We start from the raw sequence: 25,133 nt of genomic DNA on the forward strand, positions 1-25,133 counted from the left end.
AGATGGTCAAACTCTCCCTGCTTCCTCTCCTGCGCATCATAGGAAAAGTACCTACTCAGAAAGCAATCCTCAAAGAATGGCCATGTAATCACATGACTCTGCATCTCATAGACGTGAGAGGTGTTCGTCCACCACTCATGAGCATCGCCCTCCAGAATGTAGTCACAAACATCAGCTTCTGCGGATCGATGCACCACATAACTCTGAAGATCTTGTCCAAAGACTGGAGCCATCTAGCCGCAGCAATAGGATCATAAGACCTATCAAAAGAAGGTGGCTTATGCTTGCGAAAAGCATTCAGCCGGCGGTCAATCACGTCACGGTCCTCAAGAGGCTCATGGTAGAGCTGCATCATCCCAGTAAGATGACTGGCACCCTCCATCTAACTCTGGCTATCGTCCTGATGACCGGGTGGAGGCGGTGGAGGTGGTGGCGGAGGATACTTGCCACCAGCAGGACCAACCTTCATTTCCTCCAACATGACCCTCATCATGGTCATGTTCGCCAGGCGATTCGCCTCCAGCACGTCCTCGGTGGCTTTCCTGTTTGCCTCTCTGACGGCGTCCAACATAGCCTGGTTTGCCATTCTCATGGCCTTCTGGTCGGCTAGTCGAGCCGCCTGCATCTCAGCCAATGCAACCAGGATAGGATCAGGTTGATCCTCGTTCGTCTCTCGATTTCTCCTCGGTAAAACCATGACTCTGCACAAATTACACAAAGAATGAGTTGATCAGGCCCACGCAATGTGGTAAAACATGCATCATCATAGAAAAACCCAACAAAGAAACACACAAGACAAGACACACAACAAAATATCCTAAGTTATTGCAATACATACAAGCTTTTCTCTAGAAAGTGCTCTGATACCATAAAATGTAACACCCCGTGTATACCCGGTTTGTTATCATGTCATCATATTAAGCTTTGCTTAATTAAAATGCGGAATTAACTTTTTCTTTTCAATTATGACGTCATTATTAATTACCAAGTTGATTACTTAATCCTTATTCAAAACATTGCCTGTATGTAATCGCAAATAGACAGCTAACTACACTGAATAACCTCATAATATAAATATGTATGTATCTAAGTCACGGAACTATAACACGTAGTCCGGACCAGAATCCTAATACATTATACAACTCGAATCTAAATCAACATAGTCAAATCAATGTGGCATGGACAACCCCCATGCTCACCAAATAAGGCAACAAAGCCCAATAGAGTCTCAACAACAAAAACATAATAATAAATATAGAACATGTCAGCATCCAAGCATAACAGTATAAACAACAAGCATATCACATCAGCTCCGGCCTCCTGTCACCCGAGGTCTCAACCCCCGAGTTACCTGAACCTGAAATTGTGCCCCAAACGTGGGGTGAGATCTCTAAACAGAAATCTCAGTAAGACAAGGGATCCTCAAGGATCTCCCCACCCCAAGCTCACTTACATGTGCAATATAAGTTCTAAAAACAGTAAAACAGTATAAGTTCCAAAATCAGTGCAATGCAGCAGATAATCATGTCATGTGTGTCAAAATATCCTACTGGCCAGAGAAATGCAAGAATTACATACATCTATAACCTACAATCAGTGCAAGACACCACATGCACCCACTCACAGAATCACCATATCGTATGACGTCACATACTCAGGCTTACCGTCTAGGTGGAACAACACATGCATATCATAAGGCACTTGCACATAACCGCTCAACAACATTTCAAATATTCAAACATGAAAACACATCATGCATATAAACCATTCTCCATTGGGGTATGGTGGAACCAACAATAGTTAAACTGAGGACACGAAAGCTTACTTCTTAAGCAACAAATCCAAGCCAAAGTCCACATTAGCTCAAAGTCCACAAATAGCAAAATCACAATCTGTTTTAGACCAGCTATCATATCAACATTTATCATCTAATCGTTCAAGACATAACAACAACGTTTTCTTCTTCGTTTAATGTCTTTAGGCTTCTCACAAAGCCATAAGCCTTTAATCACTTTGATTCTGACTTAGTTAATTGTTACAGAAGTTCAACTTAACCAATCATGGGTCCACAAACCCAAAAATACCGTTCTGTCCGAACAAAACAATGACACTCTCGAAATTCCCAGAATATCCGAATATTTGTCTGGGCCATATCTGGATATCAATATCCGGATATCATATCTGGATATTTCGTGACAAAATGCAGTTTCTGCATTTCACGAGATATCACTCCCAAGGTTCAACTTTTAACCCATTTCAACGTCCAAGCATGCATATTTATCCACTTTTAGGTTCATGTTCATGTTGGTTACTTCATTTTATCGTATTACATGCCAAGGCTTCAACCTTTAACAAGGTAAAACTCAAGATAAGTGATTGTGCTTACCACCCAAGCTCAAAACAGAGACCAAAGTTGCTCTTGGAGCTCACCACTCAGCCTCAAAGTTCAGACTCCAAAGGTTCACGAAAATGACACTCAAAGCTTGGTTCTTTCTCCACCAAAATGGCACCTTGAAGCTTCAAATGCCAAGTAAATGGCCACCTCTCCAACAACTCAGAATACAGCCCTCACACACTCAAGAAAAGAGGCTACCAAACTCAGAAATGCCAATACTTTCACCCAAGGCTAGGGCACACTCTTACAAGGAACTTTTGTGAAGAAAGTAAGAGAAAAGGTGCTCCCTTGGAGCTTCAATGGAGGGAAGAAGGTGAAGGGAGATGACTTCCTCTCAAGAGTTTAGAAATGTCACGTAGGAGGAGGGAATTTCTGACCTAGGATCATGCGCCCTTTGTATTTATAGGTGCGCTTAAGTTTAATCACGCAGTATTAGCGTTAATAGCTACATTTATCATTTTAATCCCAAACTTCATATTCTGAACCTAGCCATTTTTCTAAGATTTGTCATATTTTTATTTTATTTTTGGCAGCACTTTGTTGGTACGCGCTTTTACGTAGCCGGTATCAGTTCTGACAGCAATTCTCATTATTTTGACTCCTCACTCGTTATACTAGTCCTATATATTATTCTAGGAATATATACACACTTTTTATAATTTTCTGGGATACTTCATTGGTACGCATTTATACCGTGAGGTAGAACCGATATCTGCACTTTTCGTCAGAAAAATGACTTTCAACATTATTAATCACTTACTATAATTATTTAAGCATTCTCATAATTATTAGGGTCAATTATGAAATTATCTCATGAATCTTATAATTAATTAATTAAATTCCTAATTTAACGGTGCAGGATCTTACAAACAGTAGGAGGATGATCAACACGAAGTAAGCCGCCAGTATTATACTCGTCAAGATGAAATGAGGCAAAATCAAAGGCGACATGAAGAAACTCGTAGAAGAAGGAGGCCAGAAAGAGATGATTTTTACGGCAATCATAGAGGATAGTTCCCGCCAGAGGAAATCGGGTATTATTATGTATGGGAGAGAGAAGATCAAGGAGAGAGAGGAGGTCAACATCAGACGGGTAATCTAAGAAGCAATCCAGGTTATCAGTATTATGGGCAAGACTGCCAAGATGCTTATAGGGCTCAACATTACGAAGGACAAATGATGAATGTAGGACAAGAAGGGCCAGGCTCGAACGGGAAAACTTGGGGGGCACAACATTAGACACAATTTCAACACGGAATTCCTGTAAGGCCTATTAACCAAGGGCCTTCAGGAACCCCATTATCTTGGAGGTTAAGAACAGAACCTATTCCAACTTGGTTTAGGCAGCAAAATGACATAAAGGTGTATGATGGAAGCTCGGATCCCAGGGAATTTGTAACGGTGTTCAGAGCAGCAATGTCATTGTGTGGAGAATCAGACTCTCTACTATGTAGAACTTTCCCCGTTTTTCTAAGAAAGCAGGCATTAGAATGGTTTACAACCTTGCCGGACAATTCAATTGATAGTTGGGCGGAACTGTCACTGCGATTTACACATCAATTTGCTCATTGTGGACTCTAGCCTAAAACTACACATAATTTATGTGGAGTAAGGCAAAAGCCCGGTGAGAAGTTGAGAGAATATTATGAGCGCTTTCAGGCGAAAGCTAGACAAGTCAGGGGAATAGAGAATCAAATGTATTTGCTGTTATTCACTCCCGGGTTACAACCAGGAGGGTTGGCGAACTCGTTGGCAAAAAAGAGTCCGACTACGAAGGAGGAGATGTTGGAAAGAATTCGAAAGTATGTTGATTTGGAGGAATTTAAAACCTCTCAAAAAGAGATTGAACAAGGTTTTCGAGAAGCAACGCAAAATAGGAGGCCATATAGACCTGCGGGGAGAGGTCATTTTGAAGAAAGGCGACCTCGCTTAGTCGGAGAAAGGTTTGGGGAAGCATATAGGAAGGAGTTTACGCCGTTGAATACTTCTAGAGCCCAGATATTGAAGAAGGTGATGACTACAGAAATGAGAAATGTTCCCAGGCTGCCACCTATTAGGTCAAGTTACGCGCAGGCCGACAAGACAAAATGGTGCGAGTTTCATAGGGGGCATGGGCATTTCACAAATGATTGTTTTAAACTACAAAATGTTATCGAACGATTGATTAAGGAGGGAAAGTTGTAAAAGTATGTGAGAAGGGGACAAGGAGAAGGATGTAGAGAAAAAGACGATAAATACAAGTGACCAGATCGAAGTTGCAGCCCGCTCAGAGGAAGGGGTAGAGAAACGAATAGGGGCCAAAAGGCAGAAACACAGACATCTCCTAGCCAAGTACAGGTTGGGCACATATGCACTATAGCCGGAGGGCGAGCTGGAGGTGGAGAATCAGGTAACGCTTGAAAAAAGCATTTAAAAATGTGTATGGCTATTTCTGAGAAGCCTCGCTTTAAAGAAGAACGAAGGAAGACGGGTAAATAGATAGTATTTGAAGATTTGAATGATAAGATTTTGGACCCGAAGCATGATGATCCTTTAGTTATCTCAGGATTGTTAGCAAACTATCGAGTTGATAGGATTTTAGTGGATCCTGGGAGCTCGGTGGACATCATATTTTAGGATGCATTCAGGAGAATGGATTTAGATTGTGATCGGCTAGAGCCATGTGGAGCTGATTTGTTGGCCTTCACAGGAGATAAAATTAAGCCATTGGGGTACATACCATTAAGGTTAACACTAGGCAAGGCGCCTACATATAAGACAATGACTTTGTCATTTGCGGTCGTAGATTTAGGGACCGCATACAACATTATTTTGGGAAGACCATTTATGAAGAAGTTCAAGATCTTCTTGTCAATAGATCAGCTGGTATGCAATTTGTGGCCAAAGATGGAAATATAGCTACAGTAAGGGCAGATCAGGTGGTTGCTCGAAGTTGTTATAACATGAGTTTAAGGATTCCACATGAAAATAAGAAAGAAAAAGTGAAAGAGGAAGAAATAAGGCCAGAAGGAAGGCAAATGGTGGAGCAAATAGAGCAGGCGGGTAAGAAAGAAGAGAAATAAGAGCCGCGAGTAATGATAGTAGGAATGGATCCTCGAGTTGAAGGTAAAGGAGAAAGACCACAGCCTGTTGAGGTGATGATGGAAGTTCAGTTAGGAGCATCAAAGGAGCAAATTACAAAAGTAGGTTCTGAGTTGGAGCATGAGGTGGCAGAAGATTTGAAAGAATTGTTGAAAAAGAATGCAAATTTGTTTGCATGGAAGCCTTCGAATATGCCCTGGATGGATCCGGCTTTATCTTGCCACCGGTTGGCAATAATACCGGGCTCGAAGCCAGTAGCACAGAAGAAAAGGAGGTTCTGCTCGAAAAAGAGGAAAGCTATTGGGGAAAAAACAAAAGAGTTGTTGGAAGCCGAATTTATTAGAGAGATGGAGTATGTAACATGGCTAGCCAACCCAGTTTTAATTCAAAAACCGGATGGTAGATGGAGGATGTGTACTGATTATACAGATTTGAATAAAGTCTGTCCCAAAGACCCTTTTCCACTTCCGAGTATTGATCATCTAGTGGATAGCGTTTCTGGGTACAAGGTGTTGTCGTTTATGGATGCATATTCCGGGTACAATCAGATATCATTGTGGAAGGAGGATCAAGAAAAAACGGCCTTCATAACTGAGGATGTAGTGTATTGATACAATGTGATGCCGTTCAGATTAAAGAATGCAGGAGCAACTTATATGAGAATGATGAATAAAATATTTAAGGAGCAGATGGATAAGATGTTGGAGGTTTATATGGATGATATGATTGTGAAGTCTGGAGATGGTAAAACACATTTGGTGGACTTGCAAGAAGTTTTTGAGCAAGTCAGAAAGCATAATATGCGTTTGAACCCAACTAAGTGTGCTTTTGGTGTGCCGACAGGAAAGTTTTTAGGATTTCTATTGACGGAAAAGAGGATTGAGGCTAACCCGGATAAGTGCAAAGTCATGCTAGAAATAAAGAGCCCGGAGAACATTAGGGAGGTCTAGAAGTTGAATGGGCGAGTAACGACGTTATCTAGATTCTTGGCAAAGTCAGCACATGTTTCTTGGCCATTGTTTCAATTGTTAAAAAAAGGGAGTAATTTTGTTTGGACAGAAGAGTGTGAAGCGACTTTTCAACATTTCAAGAAAATTTTAGCTTCACCTCCAATTTTAAGTAAACTGAAACAAGGTGAAGTATTATTTTTGTATTTGTCTGTTTCGCAGGAAGCAGTAGGCTCGGTTCTAGTCCGAGAAGAAGAAGATGACAAGCAAAAAACTTGTATACTTTATCAGCAAGGTACTGCAAGGTGTCAAGATGCGTTATCAGCACGTAGAAAAGGTGGCGTTCGCACTATTAATTACAGCAAGAAGGCTTTGTCCTTATTTCCAGTGTCACCAGATAATAGTCAGAACCAATCAAGCAGATGTTGCATAAGCCAGATCTTGCAGGTCGAATGATAGCATGGGCAATAGAGTTATCTGAGTTTGGCATCACTTTTAAAGCATGTACGGCAATAAAGGCACAAGCTCAGGCAGATTTTGTGGTGGAAATGACGCATCCAAGGAGTACAAAAGTAGACGGTTGGTGGAAGTTATTTGTAGACGGATCATCCAATAAAAGAGGAAGTGGAGTGGGGATTATCATAGAGAACCCGGAGGGGGTAGCAATAGAGCATTCATTGACGTTGGAGTTCCCACAAGTAATAATCAAGCAGAGTATGAGGCAATGATTGCTGGGTTGTTTCGAGCAAGAGAACTCGGAGCAGAATGCCTTGAAGTTTATAGTGACTCACAGTTGGCGACGTCGCAGACAAGTGGATTTTATCAAGCAAGAGGGGAAATCATGATCAAATATTTGGCAAAAGTACAGGAATTAATGAAAGAGTTTAAAGAAGTCCGAGTGGAGCACATCCGGAGAAATAATAATGTCCGAGCAGATGTTTTGTCAAAGTTGGCGAGTACCAAAGCCACATGGAATGTGAGGACAATCGTATAGCAGAGCATTCGGGCTCTGAGTGTGGTATGGATAGTGGAAGAAGAAGATTGGAGAAATCCAATTCAAGCTTTTTTAGAAAAAGGAGAAGAGCCAAGAAATAAGATGGAAGCGGGTAAGTTGAGAAGAAAGGCTGCATGGTTTATGGTGATAAAAGGGCAGTTGTATAGGAGAGGGTTGAACTCGCCTTTATTAAAATGCATAGCTCCGCCGAATAGTGAGTATGTGTTAGAAGAAATCCACCATCTTGGAGGGAAGTCCTTGGCGCGAAAAGCTATACGAGCAGGATATTTTTGGCCAACGATGAGGAAGGATGCCAAAAAGCATGTGCAAAAGTGTGAACAATGTCATAAATTTTCTAATGTATATAAAGCCCCTTCAGAAGAATTGTTCACAATCTCGTCTCCATGGCCATTTTTTAAATGGGGAATGGACTTTTTAGGCCCAATTCCCAAAGCGGCTGGAGGAATTAAGTACTTGGTTGTTGCAGCAGACTACTTCACAAAGTGGATAGAGGCGGAACCCGTGGCAAGTATTACTGCTCGGAAAATCCAGAAGTTCTTTATTGGGAAGATAATTTGTAGGTTTGACATTCCTGCTATAATTATTACTGACAATGGGACTCAGTTCATAGATAAAATGTTTAGACAAGCGGTGGGCGACTTAGAAGTGAAACATCATTTTGAAGCAGTGGAACATCCACAGGCGAATGGGTAGGTAGAGTCAGCTAATAAGATTTTAACCAACGGGTTGAAAAGAAGAGTAGAGGGGTGTAAAGGAAATTGGGTGGATGAGTTAGACAATGTGTTATGGGGATATAGAACTTCAATATAGTCTAGTATTCAAGAAACCCCATTTAAGATGACTTACGGGTTTGATGCAATGTTACCAGTGGAGGTCGGAGAATCACCATGGAGAAGGAAAATGATACAAGAAGAAAAAGAAGAAGAGAATAGTGAAATGATGAAGATTGATTTACAGTTACTAGAAGAAGAAAGAGAGAAGACAACAATGGTGGAAATGGATTCCAAGTAGAGAACAACAACAAGGTACAATCAGATGGTAGTAAAAAGGTCATTTGAAGTCAGAGATCTTGTGCTCAGACGGGCAGACATAGGAAACAAAAATGCAGGAGATGGTAAGTTAGCAGCAAACTGGAAAGGTCCATATAGAGTAACGACTTGCACTCACACATGAGCTTATCAGATAGAACATTAGGATGGGACATCAATTCCCAAGCATTGGAACGCGGACAAGTTGAAGAGGTATTTCAGTTAGAGAACTCTCCTTAAGTAGACATAAGTTGTTGAATTTTAAATTCCAGCAAGTTATTTGAATGATTCTCTTAGGAAGATTGTTACTGGTTAGTACTTTTATGTGTAATCTTTGAATTCAATAATACAAGCGAGTTCCGTCAAACGAGTTTTGATCTAAAACTTAAAGTTCCTTGCCGCCAAAAATGGCCTCTTGGGCACCCGTCCAATTTCTTACTCGAAAACAGGAAAACTTAAAGTCCATTGCCGCTAGAAATGGCCTCTTGGGAACCCGTCCAATTCCTACTCGAAAACGGGAAAACTTAGAGTCCCTTGCCGCCAGAAATGGCCTCTTGGGCACTCGTTCAATTCCTACTCGAAAACGAAAAACTTAAAGTCCTTTGCCGCCAGAAATGGCCTCTTGAGCACCCGTCCAATTCCTACTCGGAAACGGAAAAACTTAAAGTATTTGGCTTATTACGTAAGGGGTAAAATCATACTCGGAACAGGAGAAGGTAAAAAAGATAAAACGTCCAGATAAGCGTATGCTTGCTGATTGAAAGTAAATTACGGGTATAAAGAAAATTCAGTAGAGAATTTGGGCGAAGATATATATACTCGGAGAATAGTTGAGTTCTTAAGTGTACTCGCCGATTAAAAGGATTGTTAGGAAGCGACTATTTCAAAATATATATACTCGGAGAACAGTTGAGTTCCTAAGTAACAAAGTCTGCTTGCCAAGTAAAAAGATTATTAAAAAGTAATATTTTTTAAACTCAAAAGAAAGTGTGTCATGAGGTTATATTATTTAGTGGCAAGTTAATGAGTTTAATCGTGAATTTGGTCACCTGATATTAACATTGTTAAGTTAAGTTTTAGATACAGGGTGTACTCGCTAAAATAGAAAGTTGATAAAATTAACATAGTTGTATGAGATTGTTAAAACTAGAGCAAACAGTAATATTATAGCCATTACCAAGCATCCGACTTCTAATACTAAAGGAAATAAAAGTAAAAAAAGGATAAAAGAAACAAGTCAGAAGCCACCATAATAGGTGGCATGACAATTCAGAAGAAATACATTTTAAAAAGTGGCATTCAACTTCTTCACAGTTTTTCACGAACATCTGAAGCATTCTCGGAGGTGGTAGTTGTAGGATTCGGGTTCAAAGGAACATATTCAGAAGGGAGGGTTGTAAGAACAACTGTTTGACCTTCTTAATCATGAGTACACAATTGACCATCCTTTATAAAATTGAAGGTTTCAATTTTGTGCAAATCATGAAGAGAAGATTCCAGATTGAAGAAGCCAACCTGGTCTAGCACCCAGCCTCGAATTTGGTGACCATACGCTTCAAATTTAGAGTCCATTTCATTACCTGCTTGCTCTAAGCTAGAAGATTTCTTTTTTAAAGTATCTACTTCTAATTCCAGCTCAGCTACTCGGAAGTCATAGTCTTCGAAATTCTTTTTCAGTTGGTCACGTTCTTGGGCTAGGGTCGAGTAATCTTTTTTGGCGACTTCCAGTTCATCAGTAGCTGATTTTGCGGCATCTTTAGGAGCTTTGGCGGCCTCCTTCGCAGCAGTAATAGTTTTTTCATTCTCCTTTAATCGGACTTGCAAACTGTGAGCAACGAACTCGGCAGCTTGAGCCCGTTTGGTGAGGCGTTCCTGCTCAGCTTTGAAGTTATTTTTAAAATTTTGCAAGTCATTCATTTCGGTGAAAAGATGTTGGCGTTTAGCCAAAGCCAAAAGAGCCATTTCAAAGTAGTGTGCCTCTCGGAGGTCATGGTCTCGAAGAACAGTAAACTTGGAGATAAGCTGATCTAAGGAAAGTTTGTCCTATTTTTCACGGAGCCCGGCAGTAAAACAAGGCTGCAACTTGTTCAGAAAAGGGATGCCAGAGGATGGTGTAGCAACGATGGAAGTCAGAGGAGCAGAGGATGGTAAAAAACGACAGAAATCGGAGGAGTCAAGGTCGTATCAGCAGGGGTTGAATCTGGGTTTTGTTCATTAATTCTAACCCTTTTTCGTTGGCGGAGCTCGGCAGAGTCAACTGATCCTTCTACTTCTACTATAATGGTATCTCCGGGAACAGAGCCTGTAGCAGATGTAGCTGGGATATGAGGAGTAGGAGAAGGGTCCTTGTGGCCTGAAGCAGTAGGAGTATACAATGCTATACTCGCTGCATGTTGCAACGAGTTATGCACTGACATGCTATTCAAAAAGTAACATTGAGACTTTACTCATTCCACCCTGATGCGAGTTTCTTTTTTCTCCACGTGTCATTGAAAAGCAGAAATCAAACTGATTGATTTGACCACTTATACAACTAGTAACGAGTTTAGTGGCATCAACAAACGTATCACGTGACGTAATAAAACTCATTGACAATTATAGTGAATTTGATGTCGTGGCATATTGATAAAATTTTTGACCCTGTGGCACTCCGATATTTTTTATTCTAAAAAGTGGCACAATAGTCGATGTTCCATCTTTATGTCTATCTTTAAAAGATCACTGGAAATGCTTCAAAAGGTATTGGCGACCACCATCCAGATTAAGGGCTTGATCGGGCAACAAAATAAGGCTACGTTTTGAACACACATCGGAATTAATTAATTTTTTAAAAAAAAAATAATTTCTATCCTACTTGAAGAGCAATTGTTGGCTAACTTTCGCACAATTGTAAACTTTGTATTGGCCGACTTAAGTTCAATTTTTATATCATTTGAGTCTAGCCCAAACTCTATTTGGACTTGGGTTAAAAATAATTTTATGTTGAATCCAAAATTTAAAGTGAAACTATGATCCACTCTAGTCTTAAACCACATCTTATGTTGCTCAAAGTCAAACCACTGGAAAGGATTCTTGTTCAACATTTTTCTTTTGTATACAATCTCCCTCACAATAACACCACTAATCTCTTTGAATGCATTGTTCCTAGTTGTTTTACATTCTTTATATACAAGAGGGAGTTTAAATAATGACAGAGATATATAAAATCATTAATATAACATCACCTAATAACTTAAACTTTTGAGTTGAATTGGTTCTTTACAAATATTTTTTTGCAAAATATGAAAAAGAAAAAAAGGAAAACGGGTACAAAAAAATGACTAGTAACACTTTAGTTCAAACCCTTCCATATTTGCCATACGATTCAAAGTAATAATTGCTATTTAGAAGCATATTGCACAGATTTTATAGAAAAAAACCCATCAAAATTGAAATTTATTACCAATTGTTGACTAGCTCTTACATTGTACATAATTTATATAAATGATTCTACAAGTCAAATAGCATAATATTTTAATGGAACCATTGAAATCAAAAGATCCATTTTATATTCGGGAAAATCATAAACAAAGAATTAAGAAGTGAGAAAGCAATCAAAAGAACAATTTGACTCTTACGCAATTTAAAGTCAACTAGGTAGATAAACAATAAATGTTGGTTGTTGTGCTTCAATCGTCAACATTAAAAAGGGCAACGATTTTACCCATTGTGTTGTAACAATCAGGGAAAACACCAAGAACTTACAGCAACTTCAATTCTTTATTTTAAGAAACTTCAATACATTGAATTTCTTGGAAACACCTTTTTTTATCTATAAAGATATATTTTGGTTCATCGATTACTTATTAATCCGATTCAAACCGGATATGACCATAAGTTAAGTAAAGCTTTTCATTCCAAATTTTTTAATACAACTGTATATTCAAAACTCAAGCTCGAGATCATTGATTAAGTTAAAATAACTCTGTATGGGTTGATCCACATGCTTTGAGATCCAAATATCTATTTTAAATTATTAATAGTTTATAGGAAATAGAAGTATAATATTGTAGGAAAGTGTTTAAGTTATATTACCGAGATAGAGATTGTAGGACCCACACTTTTTAATTTTTTTTATTTTTAAAAACAAGTGTGGGTCCTATAAATTTTATCTCTATAACATAATCTAAACACTTTCTTACAACATCATATTTCTTTTTTCCACAGGTTATGTTATATACAAGGGATCTATTAATCTTATGTTGCAACAGAGATAAGATTGTGAGATCCACTACTTTTTCAAAAAAAAAAAAAAAGAGAGTAATGGACCCCACTATTTTGTCTCTGTTGCATGAACATGAAATAATTATTTCTCTATATAAAAACATAGAAACTTTGAACCTGAACTATTTTTTCAGCCCCCTCAGTTGTGGACAAGGAAGTAACTCCACCAAAATAAGTTAAATCGAAGAGGAAAAATAATAATAAAAATAAGAAGTGGGAATTATAAAAATTATACATACAGATAATAGTGAATATAATTATTTAAACTACTAATGCATTCTGTACAGAATTTTGAATTACAATTATAACATCATTTATACATTTAACAATGACTCAGCTTGATAAGGCTGTTTGGTCGAATTTCAGCATCAAAAGAAAACGGGAATAAGGATGTCCTTATAGATTGAAAAGTACATTGGCCATATGCATATTAGTAACAGAACTTTGTTGTTTGGGTCACGTTCACACAAAAATATCAATGGATGAACACCAATAAGAGACAAGCTGTGACCACCAATGGTGACATTTTCAAGCTAACAAAACAACACAATTTTCAAACATGCAACAACATTTGGTTCCAGAGTTAGGTCCTTGTCACTTTCAATGAGTGTAAAAAATCACAAGATCTTCAACTACGTTAGAAATCTTAATTCATCTTTATTTTTATTTTTATTTTTTCCCCCAAATTGATCATGATTATAAAATAAAACTGAACAATAAGGGGTAAATAACTAGATATAAAAATGAAAGAAAAAAAAAATTACCTACAAGCATATGAATTAACTAGCAATGGGTTGTTTCAGCTTAATTAATGGTCTAAAGTTCGAATTTCTAGCAACGCAATTATGTCAAAACTTAATAGAAAAAAATCTGCTTCCCATATAATCGTACCTGGTTCGAATGGGATTAAACTAATGGATAATATAAAATAAAATAAAATGAAACCAATTAATTTGAGGGTGATGTCAAATTATGACATAGAGAGTTGTGCCTTTGAGTGGCCAAGAAAGTTCCATGTGATGTTCTTTGAATAGTACAAAAGACTTTTGATTATTAATGAAATAAAAAAATCCCTATATACAGTTGGAAGAAACTTCCCACATACATTATTGCTACATCAATCAATTATTATTCAAATGTATAATGTAATGTTATATTAAGATGAGATAGATCCTTTGATACCGGTGTCAAATTTCAAATTTGACACCTTATGTAAGAGCCGTTAGATCTAAAAAGATCAATGGTGTGACATGCTTACAAATCAGAGTCGTTGATCTTTTTTAATCTAACGGCTCTTACATGAGGTGTCAAATTTAAAATTTGACACCGGTGTCAAAGGATCCTACCCCTATTAAGATAGCTTTCACATTACACCTCACCAGCAACTCCTTAAAATCTGCTACCAAGAAAGGTTCTTTCCACGTTTGCACTTTGCATATATCCCAACAGTGCTTTAAATAGGCCTTATAATCCTCAAATTGCATATATACAGTTACCCTCTACTTCTCACTCTTCTGTGTGTTTGTCTTTGTCTTTGTCTTCTAATTGTTCACAACCATGTTAGATTCTGTATTGGAGTTCATCACTCAAGCTGCTTCCAACTCTACATTCATTTTCTGTTTTTGCAATTTGATCATAGTTATTATCCTACTTGACTTGAAGCCTGGCCTCAGTTTTCATCAAGCAAGTGAAATCTCTCTTTCCATAGGTGCAAATCAAAAACAAGGAGCAAACTCTAAGTGTCTAGTTGAAAAAGACTCAGGATCATTGCCACAAGTAGCAGAAGTGTCACATGTCCAAGAAGAAGAAGCAGATGCAGAAGCAAAAGTAGTGGACAACATTGAAATTGAAGGCAGTGATGATTGCAGCAATGAAGAAGAGGAAAAGGAGGAAGAGAATGATGAGTTGAGGAAAAGAGTGGAGGAATTTATAGAGAAAGTTAATAAAAGATGGAAAGAAGAATTGTTGAGCACATCAAGCTTGGTATAGAACTCAAACAATAAGGAAATTTAGGCCTAAAATTTGAGTTATTAACAACTACAGGCTTGAAACTTCTGGTTAATTTTGTTGTATTGTATCATTCAAGAAAATATCATAGAAATAGTTGTTTATAAGTGGTGACTTGAAATCCCTCTTGCTTATGTGTTTGAGAGGTAACTGTTCCAACATGCAAACCATAGTGCTTTAGTAAATCAAACCATCGAATTAACAGAACTTGAGTGAGATTCCCGAGGCATTTGGTATTTTTTTTATTCGAGAATTACGATTACCAGGAATGTGAGTACTGGGACTATTGGATGAAATTCATTGAGTCTATATTTGATTGATTATAAAATATTACTGAAAATTTGGTGTGATATTATAAATATGGGAAATAATAGCCTCATGTTGTATAAGAGAGTTATCTTATGTCATACACTCATAGAATTTTATGCCAATTTTTTCTTTTCTTTTCCTTTTTATTTTTACATTGTGAACCCCACATATTTGTGTCACTCACATGAGAGTACTATCTCATGTAACATGAGATTAGTAAACCCCTATAAATATACCCCCACTTTGATATTTTCTTTAACTACTTTGGTAGGGTTATTTTTGTCACATTTTCAAAGAAGTAATGTCTTATCACCTTTTTCTTCAACCACTTTCCCAACAATCCAACAATACCGCCCTCTAGGTGATATTCTAAACAATAATTTTTATCCAAGTTTTACACATAAAATGAAGGGATTTAATTTTGTCATGTTGCATGAGAATTCAATTCTCATGTTGTGACTCAACTAGTGGTGGACCCCATATTTATTAAAAAAAGAAAAAGAAAAGAAAAATTTTGCACGCAAATCGAAGGGTCACTAACATGAGAGTTGAATTCTTATGTAACATAAGAAAATGTTTTCCCTAAAATGAATTACCAGCTATCTCACTTTATTGGGTAAATTTTTTAAAAAACAATATCAAACATGGTCATCTTAAAAAGCCACACTCACTTTCCTGCGTATCAAAAAAAAAAAAAAAACCCTAACAAACATGGATAAGGAGATAAGATTTTTCAATGTAGAGCTTTATTCTTGTGCACCTCACATGGATAAGGAGAAAAGGTGAAATGCATAAAGAGCATGCTTGGAATCGGCATATGTAGGGATTCCTTTCATCTTTTTCTTTTATTATTATTTCTTTTCTTGCAAACTTTATTCCAAAATTTCTTTTTTTATCCTTTTCCTCATATTGGTTGTACTAGCCAAGAAGGGACCTCTATTTTTTCTTTCTGAAAGTGGGATGAAACATAGCAAAAAGGTTGTGTAGCAAGTAGTAAATGTAGTAATAAAATTCTTTATGCAAAAATCATGGTTTTTGGGTACACATAGTCCATCATCACTTTTCATTAAACCTCGACTAACAAGGAAGACACAATTGGAAAGATATTATCTTTAAATTTTGAATACATGACCTTTCAATCTCTATTACCCTATTACACTTCTCCTGATTCGCCCTCTTGGGCACATTAATAGTCCACAAATAATTTGACATTTTTAGATTTGTGTCTGACCATGCTAAATTTGTCAAATAAACCAAAATGATTTCTTGCTCTTTAGTTTCTAATATGGGCTTAACATTTCTGCAGCCGTCGTAGATAACACTCTTCTGACACAGAAAAGTAAGTCCCACGGCATTTAAAAAAAAAAAAAAAACAAAGATCCGGTGCCGTATCCTAGAATCCGGACGCAGATCCTGGCTAACTGTAGGTGCAGCGGTTGCAGAAATCATTTTGCCTTCTAATATACTACTTTTTACAGCACCTTCTTACATAAGAATTGGGTATTCTTAAATAGTAATCGAAGCAAAAGAACAATATTGACAATCATAAAACATAAAAGCTAAAATGTAATTTTCTCTTTCACAACAAATAATATTGTTAGGTTACATTTTAGAAACACCCACATACACTCACATCTCAAAACATTCTTATAAAATCCTAAGAAAGAACGTGGCATAACATATACCCTACATCTAATTGCTACAACAATGAGTAAACAATATTAGAGATAAATCAGGAAAACAGACAAGCGGAAAGCCTAACAAATAGATTTCCTAACTAATATCTAAATGAGAAAGAGTACAATTTCTTAGTCAAAACCAACCCATATCCCACTATAAGTAAGACTTTAATCTTCATAATTGTCAGCAGAGTCAAGCATAATACCAAATACTTCACAGGGAACATGCAAATCCAGCATCTGATTGGTTGCGATTAGATTCCTTTTCAGGCAAAGGAGCTTCACCATCAGCAGATGAGTTCCTAGAGCATTGACCATTGTTAAAATGAGTAATGTTATCCAATTGAAAAGCAGCAGGTGTCATAATAGGTTGTACTCCACAAAGACTGATTTTTATTTCTCCAGCAGAAATTGGAGTAACATGTGTAGGTGCAATTGTTGATATATGTTCCACCCTCTGCTTCTTTGGTTTCTGCTCCTGTTGGTGACCTGCAAGAAAACTTCCCACCACAACCTGATGCATAAGACAGCAAGAGAAGTGCTAAGTGAGATGTTCCTCATACATTTTAATTTAGTTCTTTCATTGGATGTGTTATTTCTTCATTTTTTTTTTCAGGAGTAGTTGATTCATATAGCATATAAATAGTTCATCATAATTCCAGTTTGAGAGCACTGATCTTCTAGCCTACAAAGAGGGGTGTGAAAAAAAACAACCAAACCAAAACCAAACCATAAATAACCATGTTCTTCTAAACCCGTATAAGAACCGAACCAATTTTTTGAACCGGTTTAAGAACTGAACCATATTTTCTAAACCAGTTTGATTTAGAGAACCGAATCGAACTATGTCCACCCCAAGGGATGTGAAAAAAATCATGTAAACAGAACCAAACTGAACCTCACCATAAATAACCACATTTTTTTTAACCCGTTTAAGAATTGAACCATTTTTTCTAAATCAGTTTGGTTCTCGGAACGGAACCACTTTCCTGGTTGTGTTCGGATCAACATAGAAATCCAAACTGAATCAAACCATCCCCACCCCTACTTTATAAATCAAACAATTCCTTTGTGATGAGAGTAATTTGAACAACCATCATTTGCACCAATATTATCTTATTTTCCTTTTTATTCATTAAGAATCAATTTAACCTAAAAGCTTAAACTGCTAAGTAAAGATCACATTAATAATTTTATATTATATTTCTATAACACGCCCCTTCACATAAGAACTCATTAGACTTGAAGAATGGACAACACACAAGTTTGCCTACTTGTGCTAAGAAACTCCATAACATTTAATTATTTATTGATATGATAGGGTCAATGAGGATCAAACTCATGAACAACTTAATCATAGAGACTCTAATACCATGTAATGCACCCAATTCAACCTAGAATCTTAAACTGTCAGGAGAAAGCTATATTAATGGTTTTATATTATATTTCTTTGACATTAACAAAGGTCAAGCAATTTCAAAAGTTTTTTAAATATTCTATATCAAATATCCTCTGTACCTGCACAGGACTTGCAGCTACCAGCAAACCAGCCAGTCCACCCCCCATTACTCGACCATCTGGACCTGCCAAAGAGACACTCATCCCACCAGACCTGCTCTTTGTTAATCCATTCTCAGTTGGCATAAATGAACCAGACAATGAAAGAATCTCAAACCGCCCCTGTAAAAGCACCAAATACACCTCAGCATATTTATTTCAATGTATTCACCTAGTGCCACAACTAAGTGAAATAGGAAGATAGCTGTGAATCAATTCAGTGTGATATTAGAGTGAATTAATGGCAAAGAAGGATGATGACTTAGCAGCCACACATCAAATCTCTAATTCCAAAATGAAAGAAGTTTTATCCTGTTAATCGAATGGCAGAAAGAGCACTGATATAAAACCAAGTGCATTAGTCTCAGCTGATAGAGAAACATAGGACTAAACTCTCCCCTTTTGTTGTGCCAATGACAAAGGACTGAACTAACCTCATATGTTAAAGTACCCCCTGATGAAGTTGGTTGACGAAGTGTAACATTTGAAATTGTGCCATTTGCAGAGAGAATGCATATAGCATAGCATCCTTTTTGAGAGAAAGACATGATCTTCATAGTAACATCCTGAAACAGGCCATTAAGAAAATCATAAATACAAAGCACACTGTATATATATACTAAAATAAAGAAAAACAACAATGTGGGCGATACATTACTTTCAATAATGACCATACTGTACCCAACCTAAAGTTACCATCCATGTAATATTAAATACAAGTTGAACTATTTCACATACTATATATTGAAGCTAACAATATTACTTAATCATTATAACAAAATTAACTTGCTATTGTCTATATTCATATTTTATGCATACATTATCTATTACCCAGCATTAAATGTTAAAAATTTAAAAACTCCTTCGCTACTTTAAATTTGAAGAAAATCTGTTTAAAATAAGAGTCGCAAACCAATTTCATACAAGCACATATAAGTATCTGTGTGTGTGCACGAGGGCGTGAGTTGTGTGTGTGCATGAGCACACATGCATAATTAAACACATGTAGGCATCTGATTGCATACACCAATATTACTATACTAAAACATAAAGACAACAGAGAATACTGCACCAAATAAAGAAAGGAAATATCATATATGCTAAAAGGCATTTGCATTTAAGAGGTAAGATAATAATGTATATAAAGAAATGTAAGGAATTTTAACAAGCAAACAAAATGAATGGCTTTGGCGTTTCTTCAGAATATGGCATTCATGCAAATTGGTTGGATTAAAGTTATAATCTGATTATTTTCAGAATATAGACCTAGAAGGAAATGAACAGAATACCTCGCCAGCATTTACTGTGAGCACGTGAGGTGTGAAATTGGCACCAATTGAGTATGCAATTCCATTACCTATAAAATACGTAGATAGGTAGATGAATATTAGACAAAGTAAGAGACTAAGAAAATGTAAGTTCAAAGAGAAGTTACTATCTAATTCACAAAAAAAATAAATAAAAAAAAATAGCACTTTGAGAGCCAAATCTGATAAAAAAAGATGTCATGAACCAGGATTATCTTCAAATATAGAAGTTCAGCAATGTTAATGTAGCATAAGCATGGGTTGCATACTAAAAAAAATAAAAATAAAAAAATCAATGTTCACATCCAACCTCCATGAATTTAAAAGAAGACTTCATTGCTTTTGAATGACCATATAAATTTAAACTATCATTTTATGAAGCCACTTATTAACATGTTGCATGGAAGAAAATATCTTAAAATCTTAATATAAAATTATCCAGACTATTTTCCTATAACACTAACCTTTTTCCCAAATATGCAAATTCAACAAGCATCCTTGCTCAATTATTCAATTTCGGGTCCTTATTTTGCAACATGTCATGGTCCAAACCAATATCCTCCTACAAGCCTTATGAATATAATTATTATTAGTTTAGACTCAGACCAGTTCAATCCTTGACACATCAGCTAAGTAATGGACAGAACCTCATGAATATGCAGATGTGGTGCCTTGAGTAATTCTAACTGCATTTCCATAGTCAGATTATGTCATCTAGCCCCAATAAAGGAAAAAATAAGCACAAAGTGCTACGTGAACTGAAACACAACCTCACTTTACTCTGACCACAAAAATATCCCATTCCACCTCCGCACATCTTCATTTCCAGATCTGAAAGGGAATCTAAGCTAAGGGTCCACCCTTACCACCATATATAAACTCCACTTCAAAAGCATGAATCTAATCCAAGAAACAAAACAAAACACACTGAAAACCCAGATTAAATCAACTACAACCCCAAAAACAAAAATAATAATAATAATAATCAAAATCATTCATTTTTCACATAGTCAAATAAAAATTAGATATTCCTCCACCCCAAAAGTAAATGACAACCCTACTGAATTTGTAATTACTCCAAATGAAACAGTAAAACCAAAAAAAAAAAAAAAAAAACACACTGCAGCAAGTAAGATTAAAGGGTAAAAATGTAAAGATCAAAGAGCAATAATCTTTTTATACCTGGTCCTGCATTTTGAACTTCATAAAACTTATAAGACTTCTTGATTGATTCAACAGGCCTCCCTCTACCCCTTTTCCAGGCTGAGAACTCTCCGGTCAACGGAATCGATGACGAAATCGGCATCGGCGACAGCGCCACCTTGCCGTCCGGCCCATACTTCCTAGGCCTACCCCTTTTCTTCTTTCCATCTGTACTACCAGGTGTGCCCGCTGCACTCGCCGGAGCAGGTGCCGTTACCGGCGCCGGCGACTCCGCCAGTGGTACGGGAAACTGCACGGAATTTGGAGCCACGTGGAAGCTTTTTGTGGCCTCATCAACCTTAACCTCATGCCCGGAACTAAAAAACGTTCTTTCCTCCATTTTTATGCGAATCAACGAAAATCCAAGACACCCCAAAACCTTAAAAAATAGCTTAAACCCTACCCATTCAAGATTCAAGCATTTTCAAACTAGAAAGAAAAAATTGAAATTTTTTTAACTTTGTGAAGAGAAATGGATATGAATGCTGAAGTAAGATACCCAGAAATAGTACAATGACGTTGGAGCTCTGAAAAAAAATTTGTGACTGCACAGAAGAACTTCAAAAACACAAACTTTTTTCTAAAATGATGAAAACCCAGAACCAGAAGCAGAATTTTCAAATTGTTGAGGTTGAACTCGGAGCAAAAGGAAGTAGTGTAACTCAAACATCCACCATTGCAGAGAAAGAGCTTCAAAAAATTAACACAAAAAAATTGAAAAAAATTTCTACAATTACAGAGAAAAAAAATAACAACTCTTGTTCGTAAATTTCTCTAGAGTGATATATGAAATTTAGGGTTTTGCAGGAAAAGGTCAAGTAAATAAATAAAGTTGAAAAAAAGGGAAATAATATAATAAAATTTAAAATGAAAAAGTAATTAAATAATGGGAATTTAATTATTAATTAATATTTTAATTGCAAAATTCAAAGTATAAATTTTGGTTAAGAAATTGGTTCACGTCCGTCTTGGAAATTCAATAAAGGTGATTTAATAAATAACTGTTGACAGAGATACTAAATTTGAATACATAAAAAAATAGGAGATATTTTTGGAAAAGAAAGAAAAAAAAATGCTTTTTTATATAAAATTGTCATTTATTTATTCACACCCTCTTTTTTTTTTTAAAAAAAAAAAAAAAACATTTGAAGCTGTAAAGCTAAGGTTGGAGCCATTCCATTTCCCAACTTCTGACAATTTCTTTGTCTTTTTAGTTAAATTAAAGTTGACCATGATACATAAATGGCTTGTTTTCACTGCCTATAAAGAAAATTGATTCAAATGTCTCTTAGTTTGGTAAATCTAGTAATCTACTCTATAAATGCTCCCACAACGCATGCACTGCTCTCTTATCTTTTCTCCCATTGTTTTTGGCCTACTGTTTTTCCTTTGTTCCCTTTCCTCTCTTCTTTCGCACGCTATGTTGACCAAAAGGATTGTTTCTTAAGCTGTTTGAACGGCATCTTTAGAAATATTACAATATTAATTATTTATAAATAGAATCAGAGTAATGGAAATTAAACTCATGACCACTTAATTATAAATGTTTTGATATCTGGTAAACAACCATTTAAAGTCAAAAGTTTAAATTCTCAAAGTGATTGCTATATTAAATGTTTTATATTTGGGGTTTGTTTTTGTGAGGTTACAAGAAGCAAAATATTACCTCCCACTGGTCTTTAATAATTCGTGCCATAGATTTTTTTTATTTGTTTTACTTAACAGGTCTCATATATTTTTAGTTTATGTGATATAAATAATTTGCAGCAATATGAGATGATTTTTACTTTTTATATATATATGAGAAATAATTATTTTATATTGCATAAAATAATTATTTTATGCAATAAAAATAAAGTAGTGAGATCCATTATTTATTTTTTTTAAAGGAAAAGAAAAGATAGAGAATTCCGCTATCTTATCTCTATTGCATAAGATAATTATTTTACGTAAGATAAGATAAATAGATTCATATATATAAAAGGGAAATGTTATGTTTACAACCTATTTTCGTTTACAACTTCTTACAATCATATATTAACCATTGATTTCCGTCAATCAACGGTTAAGATTTTGCAAATCAAATTTATTAATTAATTATTATTTTACAATAAATGACAACCGTTGATTAACGGAAATCAACGGTTAAGATATGATTGTAAGAATTTGTAAACTATTTGGGTTATAAATATAGCTCCTCCATGTTATCAAAATAAAAATAAAAATATAGCTACTCCCATATTATAATAATAATAATGATAATAATAATAATAGTAAGATATTTATAAAAAGATACTATTTTGGTCTGGTGAGATACTGTGATATTATGTTGCAGCAACTTCCCAAACATGCAAAGTTATCCAATGAGTGTTAAGGAAATGGAAGAACAAAGCCCGATAAAGCAATGTTATACAACTAAATTTTACATAAAATTGATAATTACTTTTTTTGTTTTTGTTTTTGTTGCCTTGAGATACTATCAGCTGAAAATTAATTCCTTGGTCCTTTTTTCTCTCTCCTCTCTCATTCTCTTTCTTTATGGGGGCTCAGATAAGCGGGTCCACTGTATATTTGCTCCAGCTGTAGACACTTAGGAGCTGTTTGATAGAAGTTTTTATCCTAAATACCTAGGCAAAATAGATAGGGATTTGAAAATGACAACGTTTGGTATAAGACTAAAAAAAATATGCTAGGAAATTGATTATCTAGGCAGCGTAATTTGTGTGAAAAATTGCAACCAAGACACCGTGCTAGATGACCACATCGTAGGTGGTAATTCCCGTTTACCTGGGAAAGAAAAAATTTACTTTGAAAACTTAATTAATTTTTCTGGTAATATTTCGTTCTACCAAATAATTTTTTTTTAACTTTACCAACAAATTTACTTTCCCACTATTTCCTCAATAATTGTATTTATCTTGTTAACATTTTTTCTCCTCTACCAAATATCCCTTTAGTTAATATTTGTAGCCAGATAGCAAATACAAGATTTTCATTTTTGCAAGGTAAAATAACTTGGCTTTCTTTTTGGGAGGGTTAAAAACTTAAAGTGCATTTGGTTGCATGTCTCCCAAAATCCACCGGTGAGCAAGCAAAACGAACTCAGATTTGGTTGGATGTTAGGTATCTCACTGTCACATAATTACTGTTAATATAATCTATTTTTTGTTTTAAAACAAAAAATTCACTCCCATTTAAATTCTGACTAATGAGGGTGGGGTGCAGAAAAGGCTTTTTGACCACTATAGTCTTTTTTTAATAATTATTTATCAAATTGACCTTATTTATAAACTATTTTAAAAATTTAACCTCTTCAGAAAACATAACACTAATCTGCCCCTGTTTGACCGTTGACCATAAAGCCTACCCAGGTACATCCTTCCCTACCCGAGTATATTTTGAAATTTTTTACCTACCCGGGTACACCCCTCGCTACCCGGGTATATTTCTTGAATGTGAAAAAAGTTTGAATTATTTACCCAGGTAGGTGGGGTGTACCCGGGTAAATAATCATACTCTTACCGGTTGCTTGTAGCGTTGATTGGGTTTAACTTCCTTGGACTTTCATCAACGTCGGAGTGTGGTCTCCAACTTGAAACGGCATTGCGAGAGAGATGAAGGGAAAATGCACCGAATAGAAGGATGGCGAAGAAGGAGAGAAGGAAGGTGGTGCGGGGTCTCCGCCTCATGATTTCCCTGTGGAAAATGATAAAAAAACACCAAAATATTGCGTTACAATGTTAAATTATTAATATTTGAATTGGAATCGAAGGGACATAAAATGTTGTGGTGGAGAAAATAAAAGGAAATAATTGGAGAATAATTATGGCTTTTTTCCTTATTAAGGATCATATTCTATACTAAAGTGTTTGTCAAAGAATGTTTGCGAGAATTTCTTGTTCGGTACAGATATAGAATTTCATAAATAAGAATTTCATAAATAGAAGCTACAGTAGTGGCAGAGGGAGACATGCCTTGCAATAATCATACCCAAGCAACTCCAACCTCTCTCTAACGCACCAATACCAGTTTCTCCAACCTTCTCTTTCTCTGAGGCACTTCCACGTACAAGCTTCTCAGTCTCAAACCACTTCCACTTTGAAGGCTCAAAAGCAACGAAAGGGTATGATTATTTACCCGGGTACACCCCTCTCTACCCGGGTAAATAATTCAAACTTTTTTCAGATTCAAGAAATATATTCGGGTAAGTAAAAAATTTCAAAATATACTCGTGTAGAAAAAGGTGTACCCGGGTAGGTTTTATGGTCAACGGTCAAACAGAGACAGATTGGTGTTATGTTTTATGAAGAGGTTAAATTTTTGAAATAGTTTATAAATAGGG

The 25,133-nt window shown here is 36.1% G+C and overlaps 2 protein-coding genes across 2 annotated transcripts; one reads left to right on the forward strand and one right to left on the reverse strand.

Annotated features, from left to right (window-relative positions):
* Positions 1 to 14,237: 14,237 nt before the first annotated feature.
* Positions 14,238 to 14,838, forward strand: LOC133298272 (uncharacterized). The gene has a single exon (XM_061497535.1). The coding sequence runs from the start codon at positions 14,287 to 14,289 to the stop codon at positions 14,716 to 14,718; it is 432 nt and encodes a 143-aa protein (XP_061353519.1). The 5' UTR covers positions 14,238 to 14,286; the 3' UTR covers positions 14,719 to 14,838.
* Positions 14,839 to 16,652: 1,814 nt separating this feature from the next.
* LOC133298278 (AT-hook motif nuclear-localized protein 7-like) lies at positions 16,653 to 21,558 on the reverse strand. Its single transcript, XM_061497543.1, has 5 exons — positions 20,771 to 21,558; positions 19,571 to 19,638; positions 18,716 to 18,847; positions 18,243 to 18,404; positions 16,653 to 17,238 (listed from the first exon to the last, which is right to left on the reverse strand). Exons 1-5 carry the CDS (start codon positions 21,129 to 21,131, stop codon positions 16,939 to 16,941), a joined length of 1,023 nt encoding a protein of 340 aa, XP_061353527.1. The 5' UTR covers positions 21,132 to 21,558; the 3' UTR covers positions 16,653 to 16,938.
* Between the last annotated feature and the right edge of the window lie 3,575 nt (positions 21,559 to 25,133).

This window comes from Gastrolobium bilobum, unplaced genomic scaffold (assembly GCF_033153095.1).
Source record: "Gastrolobium bilobum isolate Gb01-03AN ecotype WA unplaced genomic scaffold, APGP_CSIRO_Gbil_v1 utg25312, whole genome shotgun sequence".
Lineage (NCBI taxonomy): Eukaryota > Viridiplantae > Streptophyta > Magnoliopsida > Fabales > Fabaceae > Gastrolobium > Gastrolobium bilobum.

Excerpts from the sequence above, each read along its gene's own strand:
- LOC133298272 (XM_061497535.1), top strand. The coding sequence starts at position 14,287 with ATGTTAGATTCTGTATTGGAGTTCATCACTCAAGCTGCTTCCAACTCT.
- LOC133298278 (XM_061497543.1), bottom strand. The coding sequence starts at position 21,131 with ATGGAGGAAAGAACGTTTTTTAGTTCCGGGCATGAGGTTAAGGTTGAT. Across the intron at positions 18,405-18,715 it reads GGGGTACTTTAACATATGAG|GGGCGGTTTGAGATTCTTTC; the intron begins GTTAGTTCAGTC and ends GTGCTTTTACAG. Across the intron at positions 17,239-18,242 it reads TAGCTGCAAGTCCTGTGCAG|GTTGTGGTGGGAAGTTTTCT; the intron begins GTACAGAGGATA and ends CTTATGCATCAG.